Genomic DNA, 20169 nt, shown 5'->3' on the forward strand with positions numbered 1-20169 from the left:
AAATGATTAAATGGTAACCTAAGAAAATGTGCTAGACCTGAAGACCATGAGTGTCCAGGTTGTGCTCTGTACAAAGATTTATATGCCTAATCCAAGGCCTATTATCATGAAATATAAAAACATTGAGAATAAAATTAATATCCTAAAAGCTTTCAAAAAGAGAGTGGAGCACGTAGAAAGAAGTTTGTATGAGTGAATCTGGACATCTCATCAGAACCTTGCCAGCTTGAAAAAAAAAAAAGAATACGAAATTCTGATGGCCAATATTTTTCACTTTGGAGTGCTGTGCACAGCCACACTATCAGTCAGTGGTATGGATTAAGACATGTTCAGATATGCTAAGACAATAACAACAGAATTTCCCTGGCATTCTTTTTGGTGAAGTTTCTGAAAGAATGCTTCAGCAGAATTAAGCAGAATAATCAAGAAATAAGAATACATAGCATTCAGGAAAAAGGAAAATGAAAAAAAAAAAAAAGAAGAAGAAGAAGAAAGAAAGAAACCAAAGAACAACATAGAAAGATGACACCCAGTTTGTTATGAAAGCAGCACACACTTTAAGAAAGTAGTAGTGGCATTTCCAGCAGAAAAAAATAGAATCCGTGAATTATGTATATAGTACATTGAGTGTTTGGAAAACAGTATTGGTTTTTGATGGATCTTGTGGAGCTTCTAGAAAACGTGAACATAGGTACCTAGAATATGAGGCAAAAAATTATTTAAAAGAGACTGTTATTAACTCTTGGAAAAATTAAACATTGTAGCAAAAGAAAACTTGATGGTAAGTATACCAGTTGGCTCTGCAGTGAACAATATCTTTGCAGTTATACTAATGGAAATGCGATTAATTTTTAAAACTGTGCAGTGATGGGGCGCCTGGATGGCTCAGTTGTTAAGCGTCTGCCTTCAGCTCAGGTCATGATCCCGGGGTCCTGGGATCCAGCCCCACATCTGGCTCCCTGCTCAGCGGGAAGCCTGCTTCTCCCTCTCCCACTCCCCCTGCTTGTGTTCTTGCTCTCGCTGTGTCTCTCTCTGTCAAATAAATAAATAAAATCTTAAAAAAAAAACAACAACTGTGCATTGATTATGTTGCGAGGGGAGAGAGAGAGTTAAGGGGCTAAATCCTCATTTACCATAGTAGAGAAGTTAGTAAATATTGCCTAAAAATCAGTAAGTCTGGAAATAGCAGAATAAGCATGGGTTTTAAAATATAGAAAAAAAGAACAAAGAAACATTCAAAAGAATTAAAAATGAGTGTCCCTTGAGGATGACAGGGGCCACTGTTGCCCATAAACTTTTTTAGTATTTAGGACTCTATAAATACTCTTTGCAAATGTCCCTTTCCTAATAAACAAAATTTAGTTTTAAAAGGAATTATGGCATTTAAAATGTCAGAGAAATAGAATAATTGTGGATTGTATTCAGCTTTCTACATTTTTGTCGTGTTGTTTTCTAGAGTTCCTGGAATAACTCTTGCTACAGATATTATCTGTGGTTTTCCTGGAGAAACAGATCACGATTTTCAAGAAACAGTGAAGCTTGTGGAAGAGTACAAATTTCCAAGCCTCTTTATTAACCAGTTTTACCCAAGACCAGGAACTCCTGCTGCAAAAATGGCACAAATTCCAGCACAAGTGGTAAGATATTTCTCTTGCAAAGTATTAGATTCATCAGTGAGTAGCTACAAAAAGGCAGCTCTCTTGCTTCCCTTAACACAACTGGTTCATGGGCGCCTGGCTGGCTCAGATGGTTAAGCATCTGCCTTCGGCTCAGGTCATGATCCCAGGGTCCTGGGATGGAGCCCCGCATCGGGCTCCCTGCTCGGTGGGGAGCCTGCTTCTCCCTCTCCCTTTGTTACTCCCGCTGCTTGTGCTCTCTCTCTCTCTCTCAAAGAAATAAACACAACTGGCTCATAGTATCACTTTTAAGTTAAACAATATAGAGAGTTTTTCAAGACGGGGGCAGGGGCAGGGGAATATTGGATGACTTGAATAACTTTAGGCAGCTAAAATATCACCTTTTTTTCTTTTGAGGCGTGAGATTCAGATGACACTGGGGGAAAATAATAATCTGGTATCACCTGTGTTGGTAAGAGAAATCTTGGACATTTGAAAAGAAGGCAGCATTTAGACATCTGTGAGCAAAAGAAGCTTCATGTTTACCTGAGTTCCGTAATTTGTTACTTACTGGGGGCCCCACGTCTTCCCTTCTTTTCCATGGAATAGATTTGATGCTTGCCATCTATCCGTCTATTTCAGATTTGTGTTGCTTTCACACAAATGAACCTCAACTTAATTTCATCCTTACATGTTCAGAAATGTATTAGAATAAGGTAATTTAAAATGAATGTGAAAAAGTTTGAGATCCAATAAAGGCAACCTGTTTTCCAGAATGCCTCAGAAATTAATGTTCTTAAAGTAATTTAGTTTCTAGATTTGTTGGCTAAAGATGAAAAAATGTTAATAAGCTTTAAGAGGAAGTCATATGTTTTTAACTGAAATTTTTGTTTTGTTTCAAATAACTAAAAGAAATTATGCTCTACCATTAATTTTCCTCAAGGCTTACATGAATAAATACTAAAAGGAATAACCCAGAGCTTGTTACTTTTTTCTATTATGCCATATGTGAATATATCAATCATAAAACATACAGATTTTTTATTTCAACATTTGGTTGAAAAACCAAATATATTTTTTATTTGTATATATAGATATAATATATTTTAAAGTCTGTTTTCCCCAATAAAACTGAAGTGAATATCATTCTTTGTTTTCTCAAAAATTTTGACATTTTTACTTGACAAGTTTCTGTGTGTACAAAGGTAAGAAAACGTTTCGCAGGTAGACTGTTTAATTTTAATTTCTAATTTAATCCATGAAGAAAGCAGATTATTGCACCATGGACAGTCAACTTTGCACAAACACAGAAATAAGTCAAATTAATTCCTTGTTTTTATATCTAAGTTGCAATTGCTTTTATTGCATGTGGCAAAATTCCCTTTTTTGGTCTGCGGTTCCTTGAATTTCGGCAGACGCCCCGCTAGTGTAGCTGCTCCCACAGTCGGGGCCGGAACGGTGCCAGCCGCGCTCCAGAGTGTCCTTTTTACTTTCTTGTAGCTCCTCCCCACATCCTGGAAACTACTGACCTCTTGCCCTTAGAGTTCAGTCCATTCTTACTTAAACTTTACTTCTTTAATAAGAAAGGTTTTTGATCTGTCACACACCTACGGAAACATGTACATTTTTCTAAAGTGAGTGCTCCTGTGTGCCCCGCCCCCCGGCCGGGGAGAAGCAGGAAACATTGCCAGTAGCCGGAGCTCCCCACCCTGCCCTTCCCATCTCCTACCAGACACCACTACCCCTTATGTTAACCCCAGACCTTCATTTGCCCTGTTGTTAAACTTGATATAAATGGAAGAATTCATTAGTGTTTGAATGTCTGGCTTTTGGTGTGTTTAATGTGGTAATTCTTTTTATTGTCCTTGCATTTCAGTAAAATTAATATTTGCCACACAGTTCTGGCCTGAAGTCTTAAGTTCACTCTTCAGGGTTAACAGGGAATGGCTTTTTCTGCTGAATTTTATAAAACATTTACCTTGGTCAATAAATAATTTTTCATCCTTTTCTTCATTGCTTATTATTATACTGCTTTTGAGGATAATACAGCTTTCCTAAGATTCCGCATCTGAAACATCTGTATGTCTCTCTGCCCGGAGTTGAACCTGTTGCTTACTGGGATTGTGAGTATTTATTTCAGGCATTGTGACAGTCCTTCTGATCTGTCCTGAAATAGTCAGGCACCAGGTGTCCTGGAGCATCTCCCGCCAGCCCCCGGGTTTTTTTTGTTTGTTTGTTTGTTTGTTTTTATCAATACTATGTTGGTGAGACTAGTCTGTTTTTTTTTTTTAATTTTTTATTGTTATGTTAATCACCATATATTACATAATTTGTTTTGGTGTAGTGTTCCATGATTCATTGTTTGTTCATAACACCCAGTGCTCCATGCAGAATGTGCCCTCTTTAATACCCATCACCAGGCTAACCCATCCCCCTACCCTCCTCCCTTCTAGAAACCTCAGTTTGTTTTTCAGAGTCCATCATCTCTCCTGGTTCGTCTCCCCCTCTGACTTACTCCCCTTCATTCTTCCTCTCCTGCTATCTTCTTCTTTTTCTTTTTTCTTAAAATATGTTGCGTTATTTGTTTCAGATCTGTGATTCAACAGTCTTACACAATTCACAGCGCTCACCGTAGCACATATCTTCCCCAATGTCTATCACCCAGCCACCCCCTCCCTCCCACCCCCGACCACTCCAGCAACCCTCAGTTTGTTCCTGAGATTAAGAATTCCTCATATCAGTGAGGTCATATGATAAATGTCTTTCTCTGATTGACTTATTTCACTCAGCATAACACCCTCCAGTTCCATCCACGTCGTTGCAAATGGCAAGATCTCATTCCTTTTGATGGCTGCATAATATTCCATTGTCTATATATACCACATCTTCTTTATCCATTCATCTGTTGATGGACATCTTGGCTCTTTCCACAGTTTGGCTATCGTGGACATTGCTGCTATAAACATTGGGGTACACGTACCCCTTCGGGGCCCTACATTTGTATCTTTGGGGTAAATACCCAGTAGTGCAATTGCTGGATCGAATGGTAGCTCTAATTTCAACTGTTTGAGGAACCTCCATACTGTTTTCCAGAGGGGTTGCACCAGCTTGCATTCCCACCAACAGTGTAGGAGGGTTCCCCTTTCTCCACATCCCCGCCAACATCTGTCGTTCCCTGACTTGTTAATTTTAGCCATTCTGACAGGTGTGAGGTGGTATCTCATTGAGGTTTTGATTTGGATTTCCCTGATGCCGAGCGATGTTGAGCACTTTTTCATGTGCTGTTGGCCATTTGGATGTCTTCTTTGGAAAAATGTCTGTTCATGTCTTCTGCCCATTTCTTGATTGGATTATTTGTTCTTTGGGTGTTGAGTTTGATAAGTTCTTTATAGATTTTGGATACTAGCCCTTTATCTGATATGTCATTTGCAAATATTTTCTCCCATTCTGTCGGTTGTCTTTTGGTTTTGTGGACTGTTTCTTTTGCTGTGCAAAAGCTTTTTATCTTGATGAGATCCCAATAGTTCATTTTTGCCCTGCCTTCCTGTGCCTTTGGTGATGTTTCTAGGAAGAAGTTGCTGCGGCTGAGGTCGAAGAGGTTGCTACCTGTGTTCTCCTTTAGGATTTGGATAGACTCTTGTCTCACGTTTAGGTCTTTCAACCATTTGGAGTCTATTTTTGTGTGTGGTGTAAGGAAATGGTCCAGTTTCATTCTTCTGCATGTGGCTGTCCAATTTTCCCAACACCATTTGTTGAAGAGACTGTCTTTTTTCCACTGGACATTCTTTCCTGCTTTGTCAAAGATAAGTTGACCATAGAGTTGAGGGTCCATTTCTGGGCTCTCGATTCTGTTCCATTGATCTATGTGTCTGTTTTTGTGCCAGTACCATACTGTCTCGATGATGACAGCTTTGTAATAGAGCTGGAAGTCCGGAATTGTGATGCCGCCAGCTTTGCTTTTCTTTTTCAAGATTCCTCTGGCTATTCGGGGTCTCTTCTGGTTCCATACAAATTTTAGGATTATTTGTTCCATTTCTTTGAAAAAAGTGGATGGTATTTTGATGGGGATTGCCTTGAATGTGTAGATTGCTCTAGGTAGCATTGACATCTTCACAATGTTGGTTCTCCCAATCCATGAGCATGGAACGTTTTTCCATTTCTTTGTGTCTTCTTCAATTTCTTTCCTGAGTATTTTATAGTTTTCTGAGTACAGATCCTTTGCCTCTTTGGTTAAATTTATTCCTAGGTATCTTACGGTTTTGGGTGCAATTGTGAATGGGATCGACTCCTTGATTTGTCTCTCTTCTGTCTTGTTGTTGGTGTATAGGAATGCCACTGATTTCTGTGCGTTGATTTTATAGCCTGCTACTTTACTGAATTCCTGTATGAGTTCTAGCAGTTTTGGGGTGGAGTCTTTTGGGTTTTCCACATAAAGTATCATATCATCTGCAAAGAGTGAGAGTTTGACTTCCTCTTTGCCGATTTGGATGCCTTTGATTTCTTTTTGTTGTCTGATTGCTGTGGCTAGGACTTCTAATACTATGTTGAATAGCAGTGGTGTGAGTGGACATCCCTGCCGCGTTCCTGACCTTAGGGGAAAAGCTCTCAGCTTTTCCCCATTGAGAATGATATTCGCTGTAGGTTTTTCGTAGATGGCTTTTAGGATATTGAGGTATGTACCCTCTATCCCTATACTCTGAAGAGTTTTGATCAAGAAAGGATGCTGTACTTTGTCAAATGCTTTTTCTGCATCTATTGAGAGGATCATATGATTCTTGTTCTTTCTTTTGTTAATGTATTGTATCACGTTGATTGATTTGCGGATGTTGAACCAGCCTTGCAGCCCAGGGATAAATCCCACTTGGTCGTGGTGAATAATCCTTTTAATGTACTGTTGGATCCTATTGGCTAGTATTTTGGTGAGAATTTTTGCATCCATGTTCATCAAGGATATTGGTCTGTAATTCTCCTTTTTGATGGGATCTTTGTCTGGTTTTGGGATCAAGGTAATGGTGACCTCATAAAATGAATTTGGAAGTTTTCCTTCCATTTCTATTTTTTGGAACAGTTTCAGGAGAATAGGTATTAATTCTTCTTTAAATGTCTGATAGAATTCCCCTGGGAAGCCATCTGGCCCTGGGCTTTTGTTTCTTGGGAGATTTTTGATGACTGCTTCAATTTCCTTAGTGGTTATAGGTCTGTTCAGGTTTTCTATTTCTTCATGGTTCAGTTTTGGTAGTTGATACTTCTCTAGAAATGCACCCATTTCTTCCAGGTTATCTAATTTGCTGGCATAGAGTTGCTCGTAATATGTTCTTATAATTGTTTGTATTTCTTTGGTGTTGGTTGTGATCTCTCCTCTTTCATTCATGATTTTGTTGATTTGGGTCATTTCTCTTTTCTTTTTGATCAGTCTGGCCAGGGGTTTATCAATCTTGTTAATTCTTTCAAAGAACCAGCTCCTAGTTTCGTTGATCTGTTCTACTGTTCTTTTGGTTTCTATTTCATTGATTTCTGCTCTGAGCTTTATTATTTCTCTTCTCCTGCTGGGTTTAGGCTTTATTTGCTGTTCTTTCTCCAGCTCCTTTAGGTGTAGGGTTAGATTGTGTATTTGAGACCTTTCTTGTTTCTTGAGAAAGGCTTGTATTGCTATATACTTTCCTCTCAGGACTGCCTTTGCTGTATCCCAAAGATTTTGGACAGTTGTGTTTTCATTTTCATTGGTTTCCATGAATTTTTTTAATTCTTCTTTAATTTCCTGGTTGACCCATTCATTCTTTAGTAGGATGCTCTTTAGCCTCCATGTATTTGAGTTCCTTCCGACTTTCCTCTTGTGATTGAGTTCTAGTTTCAAGGCGTTGTGGTCTGAAAATATGCAGGGAATGATCCCAATCTTTTGGTACCGGTTGAGACCTGATTTGTGACCTAGGATGTGATCAATTCTGGAGAGTGTTCCATGGGCACTAGAGAAGAATGTGTATTCCGTTGCTTTGGAATGGAATGTTCTGAATATGTCTGTGAAGTCCATTTGGTCCAGTGTGTCATTTAAAGTCTTTATTTCCTTGTTGATCTTTTGCTTAGATGATCTGTCCATTTCAGTCAGGGGGGTGTTAAAGTCCCCCACTATTATTGTATTGTTGTCAATGTGTTTCTTTGCTTTTGTTATTAATTGCCTTATATAATTGGCTGCTCCCATGTTCGGGGCATAGATATTTACAACTGTTAGATCTTCTTGTTGGATAGACCCTTTAAGTAGGATATAGTGTCCTTCCTCATCTCTTATTACAGTCTTTGTTTTAAAATCTAATTTGTCTGATATAAGGATTGCCACCCCAGCTTTCTTTTGGTGTCCATTAGCATGGTAAATGGTTTTCCACCCCCTCACTTTCAATCTGGGGGTGTCTTTGGGTCTAAAACGAGTCTCCTGCAAACAGCATATGGATGGGTCTTGTTTTTTAATCCAGTCTGATAGCCTGTGTCTTTTGATTGGGGCATTGAGCCCATTTACATTCAGGGTAACTATTGAAAGGTATGAATTTAGTGCCATTGTATTGCCTGTAAGGTGACTGTTACTGTGTGTTGTCAGTGTTCCTTTCTGATCTTTGCTGCTTTTAGGCTCTCTCTTTGCTTAGAGGACCCCTTTCAATATTTCTTGGAGGGCTGGTTTCGTGTTTGCAAATTCCTTTAGTTTTTGTTTGTCCTGGAAGCTTTTTATCTCTCCTTCTATTTTCAATGCCAGCCTAGCTGGATATAGTATTCTTGGCTGCATATTTTTCTCGTTTAGTGCTCTGAAGATATCTTGCCAGTCCTTTCTGGCCTGCCAGGTCTCTGTGGATAGGTCTGTTGCCAATCTAATATTTTTACCATTGTAGGTTACATATCTCTTCTCCCGAGCTGCTTTCAGGATTTTCTCTTTGTCTCTGAGACTCGTAAGTTTTACTATTAGATGTCGGGGTGTTGACCTATTTTTATTGGTTTTGAGAGGGGTTCTCTGTGCCTCCTGGATTTTGATGCCTGTTTCCTTCCTCACATTAGGGAAGTTCTCTGCTATTATTTGCTCCAATATACCCTCTGCCCCTCTCTCTCTTTCTTCTTCTTCTGGGATCCCAATTATTCTAATGTTGTTTCGTCTTATCGAATCACTTATCTCTCGAATTCTGCCCTCGTGATCCTGTAGTTGTTTCTCCCTCTTTTTCTCAGCTTCTTTACTTTCCATCATTTGGTCTTCTATATCACTGATTCTCTCTTCTGCCTCATTTATCCTAGCAGTTAGTGCCCCCATTTTTGATTGCACCTCATCAATAGCCTTTTTGATTTCGACTTGGTTAGATTTTAGTTCTTTTATTTCTCCAGAAAGGGTTTCTCTAATAACTTCCACGCTTTTTTCAAGCCCGAGACTGTCTGTTTTTGCAAGTGGCTATGGTTCATCCACTGTCGTTGCTATATAGTATTCCTTTGCACGCACATTTATCCATCCTAATGTGAAAAGAGAGTTGGGTATGTCCAAGCTTCCTGCTAGTATAGCAACTGATGCTGCTGTCCGTGTTGTTTAGACCTTTTGTCTGATACATCTACACAAACATGTCTGCTGGGTGTGTAGCAAGGAGTGTGATCTCTGGGTCATAGGAAATACAGTGGAGCTGCTTTGTATTGCCAAAGAGTTTTCCCAAATACTTGAGTAAATTTACATTTCCCTCAGTGATATATAAACATGCTAGTAGCTCTGTATTCTTGCCAACACTTGTCATTGTTATGTTTCTGTTACTAGCCATTTTGATGGGAATGTACTATAATCTAACTATGGTTTTATAGTTCCCTGTTCACTAATGATATCGAATGCTTCTTTTATGTTGATTGGATATTTGGATATAATTTTTCATGAAGTCTCTATTCAAACCTTTTGCCCATTTATCTGTTGGTTTACCTCTTTGCTTTGTCCCCCACCCCCAGTGCCCTTCCTCTGATTTGCAGGAATTTGTGCATTTGGAGTTCAAGTCCCTTGTTAGTCATGGTAATTTAAATATCTTCTTCCTTCTGTAACCAGTTTTTTCACTTTCTTACTGGTGTCTTTTGAAGACCAGACATTGTCCATTTTAATATGGTAGAATTTATCAGTATTTTTCCTTTTGTTTTGGTGCTTTTGGGTCCTGTTTCAGGTTACTTCCCCACACCACCATGAATACACCCCTCAGTGTACTCATCCAGAAATTTTATTATTTTGCTTTTTACCTTTAGATCTTTAATCCACCTAGAATGTATCTGTGTTTCACCATGAGGTGTGGAGGTCAAGAGTTTTGCTCTGTTTTGTTTTGTTTTCTATGGGGATATCCACTTGCATTAAGGCCACTTATGGAATCTCATCCTTGCCCCACTCTCTTCCTGGTCCCCTTTATCATAAATCAGGGGTCTGTCTAATATGTGTGCATCTCTTCTGGAACTTTACTCTGGTTTTTTGATCTGTTTGTCCATCTTTCTACCAGATCACAATGTTAGTTATCATAGTTTTATAATAGCTGTTGACACTGCTGTATACGCCTCTCAACTCTCTTTTGCTGGAACATTGTCCTAACTACTCTTGGCCCTTTGCCTTTCTTATTTTGTCAACTTACACCAAAATATTTTGCTGGCATTTTGATTGAGATGGTTTTGATTCTATAGATCACTTGGGGGCAAATTGACATTGTAATAATATCTGGTTACCCATCTTTGAATAAAGTATCTCTTCTTTATTTTAATCTTCTCTAATTTCTCTCAGTAATGTTTTATAGTTTTCTGTATACGAGCCTTGCACATCATTTATCAGTTCTGTTCCTGCATGCTTGTTCCCTGGCTACTATTGGAATGACTGATTTTCATTTTTTTTATTGTTATTGCTATTTAAAAATGTGGTTGATTTTAGTATGTTTATCTTTCACCTGTCAACTTTGCTAATTTCACTTAGTAATTCTGATAATTTCTCTATAGATTTTTCTTCAGAGTTTTCTATGTATACAATTACATCATCTGCTGATTTGCAGTTCTGATCTTCATAACTTTTATTTCTTCTCTTACTGCACTGGCTGGGACTTACAGTACGCTGTTGAATTGAATTGGCCATTTATCTCTTCTTCCCAAACCCAGAGGAAGAGTCTTCAGAATTTCTCCATTCAGTATAAAAGTTGACTATGGTTTTGGGATTAGGGAAGTTTCTTTCTATTCCTAATTTACCCAGAATTTGTGTGTGTGCGTTGTGTGTGTGAGCATGTGAGCATGTGTGTATGTGTGTGTGTGCATGCTTGTGTGTGCCCATGCGTGTGCGTGTGCATGCTTGTGTGTGCGTGTGCATGCTTGTGTGTGCCCATGCATGTGCTTGTGTGTATGCTTGTGTGTGCCCGTGCACGTGCATGTGTGCATAAGTGTGTGTGCATGCTTGTGTGTGCCCATGCATGTGCATGTGTGTATGCTTGTGTGTGCCCATGCATGTGCATGTGTGTGTGCATGCTTGTGTGTGCGTGTGTGTGCTTGTGTGTGCCCACGCATGTGCATGTGTGTGTGTGCATGCTTGTGTGTGCATGTGCATGCTTGTGTGTGCCCACGCATGTGCATGTGTGTGTGTTTTAATCATGAATGGAATTGAACTTCATCACTTTCTCTTCAACTTCTGAAATAATCATGTAGTTTTTGTGTTAAATCTGTTAATATTGTGAACTATACTGAATGGTTTCAGATGTTTCAATCAACCTTGCATTCCTGGGAGAAACTTCATTTGGTCATATGTATTGCTTTTGATATACTGTTTCAGTTAATTTGCTAAAATTTTGTGAAGAACTTTTGCATCTTTGTTTGTGGAGGATTTGATCCGTAGTTTTCTTGTGATGTCTTCTTAATTTTGGTATGAGAGTAAAGTTGGCCTCATAGAATGAACTGGAAAGTATTTCTTTCTCTACATTTTTCTGGAAGAATTTGTATAGAATTTGTATTATTTCTTCCTTAAATGTTTGACAGAATTGCCTAATATGGTAAGTAGAACTCCAAGATGGCCCCACAAACTCCCTTAACCCCTCAGCCCCAACCAGGGTACAGACTCTAAATAAGCCCTGGGACTGTTAATTTGATAAATGCTCTGCCCTTTGGTTTCTTCGTTCTACTGCTGAGTCATCTTTGCTTTTTTCATGGAGGGTAGCACAATTTTCTCAAAACCTTTGTGAGTCTTTCCTAGATTTCCCTAGAGTTGGTTCTGTTAGACCAAAGCCACATCTATAGATCTTTATGATCCAAGCCCTTCTCTCCTGTAGCCCCCTGCTGGGTACTTTTCTTTGTATGTATTGTACTTGGAAATCTTGGGGCTTCTTTACTTCACCCCAGTCTCCTTCATCAACTTTGCAAAACGTCAGCCATTCTCTCTTCAGGTGTTCCTTTGGCTCCATTCTCTATCCCTTCTGGGATTTCAATTATATATGTTAGATATTTTCATTATGTTCCCCAATGTCTACTTTTCATTCTTTGTTCCCTTTGGGTTTCTAGATTTTTTTTCTCTTTGCCTGTTTTTTAGTTCCTGATATTCACAGCAGTCACTGGGCCAACAACAGCAGAAGTAACATGCCATGGTCCCTGGAAGAGGGACACTGCTGTCACCACGGGGCCGCCACCCCAGACCTTCTCGGTCAGGGTCTGCGTCTCCAGGCAATTTGTGTGAGCATTAATATTTGTGAGGTGCTCTTCTAGTTCACCAAGCCTCTCTTCATCTGTGTTCAATCAGCTGTCCAACCCATCTATGGAATTTCTAATTTTTAGTTAATTTATTTCTTCTTCTTCTAGCAGTACGATTTGACTTTTTTCTTCATGGATTCTAGTGTTCTAATAAAATTCCTCATATTTTCCTTTGTATTTTTTGAACATATTCCTCAGTTATCTTAAAGCTCATTCTGAATTCTCCACTATCTGTTGTCCTTTTTTTTTTTTTCTTGATTTGATCATTTGTCTTTTCTTTCCATGTACCTGATCATTTTTGTTAAATGGTGACCATTGTTTGTTTAAAAAACAAAATGAAACGATAGGTTCTAGACAGTAATGTATCTTCCTCCAGGAGGATTTCATTGTGCTTCTGCTAGGCTCTCAGGTAAGGATTGATTATTTTAATTGGTCTGAGATTGATTTTTGAATCTGTTTCTCAGCCTTTCTGAGGACTGGTTTATTTCTGGTTTGCCCTTCCTTTTTGAATGCAGCCGGTGGTGTGCTGGGTATTGAATGACCGACTCTCAGTGGGAAGGCTTCTTCCTTGTAGCATTTGCTCATTTCCTTAATGTAAATACATCTACTGCTGCCAGTTTCCGACTACCTGTGTGGCACACGTGAACATGGAATTGGGAAGAGATGCCCATAGTCCGCTCTTGTGAGCTGGTAGAAAGCCACATCCAGTATACCGTCCAGTGTACCTCTTCAGGGCCTCATCTGACATTCTGTGGTGCTTACAGGGAATTTTTGTCTCCCCAGGCTCATGAGAATGCCAAAGGCTCTGCAGAGTCTCTAAGTCTCTTAGCTTCTGCTTGGCTCCTCGGCCTCCCGGCCACTGCTTACAAACTGATAAACACATAGAAGGGAAAAGTGGCTCCAAGTGTTAAGCTCATGGACTTCCCTTCTCTCGAGGTCCTCACTGTCTTGCTAGTTTTTGAGGTTGAAACAGAACATATTATACATTTTTATTCACCTTTTCTAATTGTTCTTGGCAAGATCACTGGTCTGATACAAGCTCGTTTGCCTTAGCCAGAAGCAAGACTAACTGCATAAAATCAGCTTTTAGATGCTTTTGCTTTTCCTCTTATCTTTTACCTTTTAAACATAGCCCCTTAACATCTTCTTTACATTTTTAGATCTTAATAACCCAGTCCTGGTATGGCAGCACCTCTTTTACTGTTTTAGACTTTATCCTTTAGAGCAGTTTTAGGTTTATAGCAAAATTGCGTGGGAAGTACACAGACTTCCCATGCACTCCCTGCCCACACATGTACAGCCTCCCCCAGTGTCAACATCCCACCCCATTTGTTAACACTGATGAACCTACACTGACACATCATTATCACCCGGACTCCGTAGCTTACATTACATTCTGTTCTCGGTGTTACACATTCTATGGGTTTGGACAATGTGCAGTTACATGCATCAGGCCGACTAGTTTCACTGCTCTTCCCTGCTCTGTGTTCCACCTGGTCATCCCTCCCTTCTCCCTAACACCTGGCAACCGTTGATGCTTCCTGTCGCCATTGTTTTGCCTTTTCCAGAATGTCACAGAGTTGCAGTCATACAATATGTAGCCTTTTTGGATTGGCTCATTTCACTTAGTAACATGCATTTAAGTTTGCTCCATGTCTTTCCATGGCTTTCATTTTAACACAACAGACATTTATTGCCTCACAGTTATAGAAATGAGAAGTCGAAAGCAGGCCACCTGCTCCCTCCGGACCATGTATTAGAATCTTTCCTTCTTAGCTCTACGCAGGTTGCTGGTAATCGCTTTCCTCCACTTGCAGATGCATAATTTCAGTCTCTTCTCCATTGTCACATGGTGTCCCTGTGTAGCTGTCTCCCCATGACTGTCTCCTTATAAGGACCCCTGTTGGATTTGATTAGGGGCCCACCCTACTCCTCATCTTAATTAGGTACCTCTGCAGTGACCCTCTTTTCAGATAAAGTCACATGCTGGGGTGTCAGGGGTGAAGTACTTCCACATATCTTTTCTGGGGTCGGGGGCAGATACAAGGCGGTCTGCAACACTTCTCTGCCTTCTGTAATTATGCTCCAGGTAAAAACTGCAGCCCAGAAGAGGTTCACCTTATAACATTCAGAGCCTTGAATAAGGGGAATTAAGCATTAATGATGAGACTTCAGAGATCTGCAATCCAGGAGAGAATATATGATGTGCACTGACTCTTCATGGTTCTCTTAAATTTACCAAAAATTAATAATTGCCTATTTCTCTCAGGTACTTGATGAAACTACTTAACAACCAGACTTCGCTGAAGTAAGACATAGCTGCAAATCATACCCTAATTTATTTCCCGTATTCCTGCCCCCAAAAAATCAGCAGTAAAGGTAGAATCTAATCCATTATTGAAAGAAAGCACAATTGCTTTGTTTTCAAGTAACGGCTTTTTATCCTGGCTTTAGAATGCCTCTTAGTGACAGTGTCTTGTTTTATTAGACATACTTTATTTGCGCTAAAATTAAGCCCCAGAAATGTTCTCGGTCTGCCATAAATGATGTAAAATAGAGAAGTTCAGTGTAAATTCCCCCTTTTGTGTAACTACCTTTACATGAATACTAGTATTAATATAAATAAATTCCAGTTTTTAATGTTTTCTAGTAGAGCTCTGATAAATGAACCAAATTATGTGTATTTCTTAGTCATTTAAATCACCAAATGGATAAAGCCCAACTGAGTTTTGATTTTGCATAGGTGGGAGGGGAGGATTTTTCTCCAATCTTTGATTGCCTGCTGAAAAAAGAGTATAACTCTGTTAAATTTATAATGAAAATCAATTAGACGATGTATTTTCATGAACAAGATAAACTAAAATTTATTTTTTCTTAGCATTTGCAAGATTATTAATGTATAAGAGATTTAATAGTAAGATCACCTAAGCCAAACAAGAGTGACCTGAAACTTTTAGATGAAAGGTCAAATGTGCATGTTTATATTTTCTTTTCGATTGAGTCTTCCTTCATTAGTCTTCATTAATCTTAAGTAACTCTAATTGTATTTTCAAATTGTTGCTGAGATTCTTAGTCTGCCTAGAAAAGGTCACTTAGGTTTAAAAAGTCTTTGGATCCTTAGCTATCAATTCCAGAGTTTCTTTTTAAGAAAATCTTGATGAAAAATAATGCAGTTGGGATGAAATCTTTAAGAGGCCTGTGACTTGAAAAAAAAAAAAATTCTTTAGGTGACAAGAGTGGCTGTTGGAATGTTCGTATTGGTTTAAAATGTTAAATTGTGATACTAAATCCACCTGCTTGCTTGTCTCACATCTTGGAACCAGAGAGTAAGATCATGTCTTTAGGTACATGTGAACATAAAAAGAACCATAACTTTTTAGCTGCAGTTTCTAGAATATTTACCCTAAGGATAACAAGGCCTTGGTACTCTTCTTGACTCAGCCCTAAGGAGTCTGGGTATGTGTTCCTGAGAGATCTAGAAGGGCCACCCTTGGGGTCGACAGAGGCAGCTTCTCTGGAAGTGTCCACGGTAGTTTTCCCTGTGAGGGACTGAGTTTTTGCTGGAGGTATTCAAACCAAGGCAAGGTGACCATTTGGAACAGATGCTGAATAAGGAATTGTTCTTAAATCATATACAGAGCTTATTCGATGACATATAATGGCTCTCCCAAATCCAGCTGCATATGAGTCTAGGACATACTTTATTTTAAAAAGCAAAACAGAAATATAGCATACAGAAAGAGCTTTGTCACTTTTTCTAGATGTCCCTAAAATTCTTTGTCCAAGTACATCAAGTTGCTTTAATGGAAGAACACTTTTATATCCTAGCTCTTCTGCCTTACTGGATAAGATAACTGCATTGTTTACACATTCTCCTATTTTCAAACTAAGCTTTTTTCTTTGGGGGAGAGGTAAAAATATTTTCAGGAATCTTTATACTCTAGATTGTCTAGTACTCTTTATTCTCAAGTGATTCCCAAACACACCTGGAGGGACATTCCTTTTCTCAAGATCCTTTTCATTTTAACTTCATTTTTTTATTTTTAGGAGGAATATCTCGGGATTCTTCTGCAATTAATTGTATTTGATCCCTCCAAATGCAGTTAATCTTTTAAGTTCTTCTTTTCTGGACATATTGTTTCTCTTTTTGCTTCCATTTTGGGTAGAGTTTTTAGGCTGACCATAGTTTTGTTGTGTATAGACTTCAGCAGATCACTTAATAGTCTCCCATGAAGACTCTGTAGTAACAGCAGTAAAGAATGATCTATATTCTAATCCAGAGAGGTGGTTGGGAATCTCCTACCTTGTGTGAGTTTTTATTGAAATGCTATTCATTTAACAAATAGAAAATTGAATTTAATGATCTCTAAGGCCCCTTGAAATTCTTATTAATCTTTGATTCTTTATCATGTGGTTATAAGGCCACCTTTCAAACCATATTTTAAAAGTCTGCTTTCTTTTTCTAGATCATTGGCCTAAGTGTGTAATCTGCATTTTCCAGTTCTTTTATCTTCTACTTTGTAATGAATCTGAAAACTTTTTGCCTGTATAATCAATTAATTGACTAGGAATACTAAAACACAATAATTAAGTCGGTTGTGTGTGAGGGCTCAGAATGGTGGCAGTGGGACCAGCTGTGCTGGGGGGAGTCGTGGCCCCCCGGAAGGCAGCCACATTCTAATCCCCAAACCTGCGAGGGTGTTACCACAGTCGTAAAAAGGTCTTCGGGAATGGGATTACGTTAATGCGTTGAAATGGCAGATCGTTGTGGGTTATCTGGATGGGCCCAGTGTAGTCCAAGGGTTCTTAGAAGGGGAAGGCAGGAGGGTTCAAGTTCCAGGGAGGAGATGTGAGGACACAAGCAGAGGATCAGAGTAATGGGCTCTGGAGATCAGGGCACAGGACAAGGCGTTAAGGAACGTGGGCTGCCTCTAGAAGGTGGAAAAGACAAGGAACAGATATCCCCTGAGGCTCTCCTGAAGGACTACAGCTCTGTTAATACCTCGATTTTAGCCCATAAGACCCATTTTGGACTTCTCACTTCCCAAACCATAAGATAATAAATTTGTGTTGTTTCAAGACACTAAGTTTGATAATTTGTTACTGTAGCAATAGGAAATTAATATGCCGACAGTGGGATAGTTTGAACTGAGGACATTGTCTAGCTTTTTGAGACAGATAAATGAATTGCTTTCGGCTCTTTATGCTACCCGGGTTGTGCTGTATCACTGGGTGACACATGCTTGTTCCGAGGTCTGTGAAAACTAACCCTTGTTGCTACCCAACAGGCACAGTCATCTCTAGGCCTAATCACAATAATGCCAGAACAAAAATAATGGTAAGAATTAACATTCATTTAGCAATCAGCATATGTCCAACATTGCTCTGAGCCCTTTGTGCGTATTACCTAATTTCATTCTCACAGATTATTAGAGTCATTTTGCAAATGAGGAAACCCAGGCACAGAGTAATGACCTGAAGTACCTAAGATTACACACAGAAGCTCCCACCTCCCTCTCCACTCTTGGGTCTTGTAATTCCTTCCAACACACTTTGTGCTCTCACAGTGCCCGGCGGCTTGGAGTTCCCAGCGTGCGCCCATGCTCATCTCCTCTGCTCCAAACTCCCTAGAGGGAGCTGCACATGAAGAGCCCTGGGAATACAGAAAACATGGATCATTTGTTGAGCATAACATGCATGGTATTTAGGAGAGTAAAGTGTGTTGCAGTTTTCTGTTTGTTTTTCAGGGGGTGGAGAGCTGCCCGAGAGTGTAAGGTTAGTATTGTCAGTGACTGAGCCAGGTGCTACAGGCAAGCCTTAGACTAGATGGCCTTATCAGCCATGTGCCATGGCCTCAGGCTGTCCTGTGGGTGGGCGGGAGCTACCGAATACCGGTGATCCTGTGTTTGTTTTTGAAAAGCTCGTTCTAGGTGCAGTGGACAAAGAATAAAAGAGTCAGAAAGCCTAATTAGGAAATTGCACAAGTCAGGTTTGGAGCCTTAACAGGTGAGTTTTAAAGAAGTCTCTAGGACCTGTTCCTGAGACCTTCAATAAATATTTTTCCTCTGGACTTAGTAGTTCCAGATCTTAGACTTAGCTACATGTCAGCAAAGTTATTTTGTGTTCAGTGGAGAATATTAATTTGCTGTACAGAAGGTCACTTATTTGGCTTTTGATTGATTCCAGGCTCACAGACAAATACTGGTAGGCCAGAACATTTTACAAGGACCCTTGAACAGGCCAGAAATTTAGGGCATCACATCTTGTTTCTGCCTTCATTCTTGCAGGCCCTGTTGGTGTTCTGTTTCTGACTTAGCCACGAGATTGCTCACTAGACCAAGCCTTGGCCTCTTCTACTCAGAAGGAGAAATGCCAGACCCTCCAGACCCCTGCCCTTGTCTGTTCTTTATCCCTCCCCCCAACATGGTTTTATCTCTTCCCATACTGTTTCTACACGGCAGATACGGGATTGGCTTTTTCCTTGTAGCCTCTTTTATCTTTTTTGTGTGTGTTTTTGTTCTAAGTGCTGTAAGATAAGCTTATCAACTGTGTGTGTATGAGTGTGTGTGTGCGTGTTTTGAACCTGTAGAAAACTGAATTTGGGAGCGTTTGAAGACGCTGGCGCTCTGATGGGATCATTCTTTTTTAAATCCTTTTAAAACTGAGTACTTTCCTTTTATCCCACTCTCACACTAAAAGAGTGAAGGAAAACAGGGTGGTAATGTTTGGAGCTTTGAAGAATGTGAAAATAACAAGAATTGTTCAGCCTCAGTTGTGTAGAGGGAAGTCGGCCAATGTCGACAATCCCTTGGCCTTGCCAGTACTCTTAAGCCCTTTGGTTGTCTACCATCGTGAAACAGAAGTGTTAGAAAATTTAACAAATATGATTAATTTGGAATAAATAAAAGCAGAATGTTGTGTCAAGATCTCGTGAAAGAAAATAAGTGCTATTTCTAAGAAGAACGTATTCTTGGGGGTATAAAAAGTGTACATGGCTATTGGCTGATGCAGTAACTCACCATCCAGGAACCTGGCCAGGGGACCCAGCAAAACAGCTCAGGGGAGAGATCACTGGTGATGTCTTTATTACTTTTCCTGCCACAAGTGATTTTTTTTTAAAACATCATGATCCTGGATCATTCTTTTGGAAAACGCCAACGTTCTCTCCATGTACACTCACTGCTCCCCCAAATTCTCTGCCCTCTAAATCTGACCTCTTGCCTGCCTACCACAGAGCACTGCCTGACTTTTTATTTAGTCCTGACTGACAGTGATGAACAGACTTCCATTATCATGCATGTCAGCTTCATGTAGTCAGACCCACAGGACTAGACCTGTGCTAGACATGCGTAGACGATAACCCCAGGACGGAGCCATGTTTCTGTGGAATTGTTTTTTGTTTAGGATGGTAAAGATAAGAAAAGAAAGATACCCATTTTTGTTGATACCTAAAGTCCTTTCATATGACTTCTGTTAATTACAAGACATTGTAAGAAAAAAAAAATCAGTGATGACTCTGTCTTGAACCATGGTTTGTATAAATCAACTTTAGGACAACAAAGAGTCCAGTATGATTTGAGAGCCTTGAGTTTGATGATAGCAATCTTTTTGTACTTTGTAGTCAGCTTATAGAAAATCATTTAAAAAAATAAACTTCTATAGAAAAAATACACTCAACTTCTTTCTTATGGTTGTTTAATTTTTTGTTTTCCTGTTGGCATTTATTTTTATCTTGCTTCTTTTGTGAATTTATAATTACCACAAAACATTAGGGAGATAGATGGTTGTAAGGTTTTCTCTCAGATGCTGAATGGTGGTAGGTATCAGGGTTGAGATGCACTGAGTGAATTTATATTAAATCAAG

The 20169-nt window shown here is 39.4% G+C and overlaps 1 protein-coding gene across 1 annotated transcript in view; it reads left to right on the plus strand.

The window, feature by feature from the left end:
* The window catches only part of CDKAL1 (CDK5 regulatory subunit associated protein 1 like 1), a 637141-nt gene that overhangs the window by 474908 nt on the left and 142064 nt on the right, over positions 1–20169 (plus strand). Inside the window, 1 exon segment of the mRNA XM_027603153.1 lies at positions 1457–1637. Coding sequence (XP_027458954.1) covers positions 1457–1637 — 181 coding nt within the window.

This window comes from Zalophus californianus, chromosome 7 (genome assembly GCF_009762305.2).
Source record: "Zalophus californianus isolate mZalCal1 chromosome 7, mZalCal1.pri.v2, whole genome shotgun sequence".
In the NCBI taxonomy this organism is placed as follows: Eukaryota; Metazoa; Chordata; class Mammalia; order Carnivora; family Otariidae; genus Zalophus; species Zalophus californianus.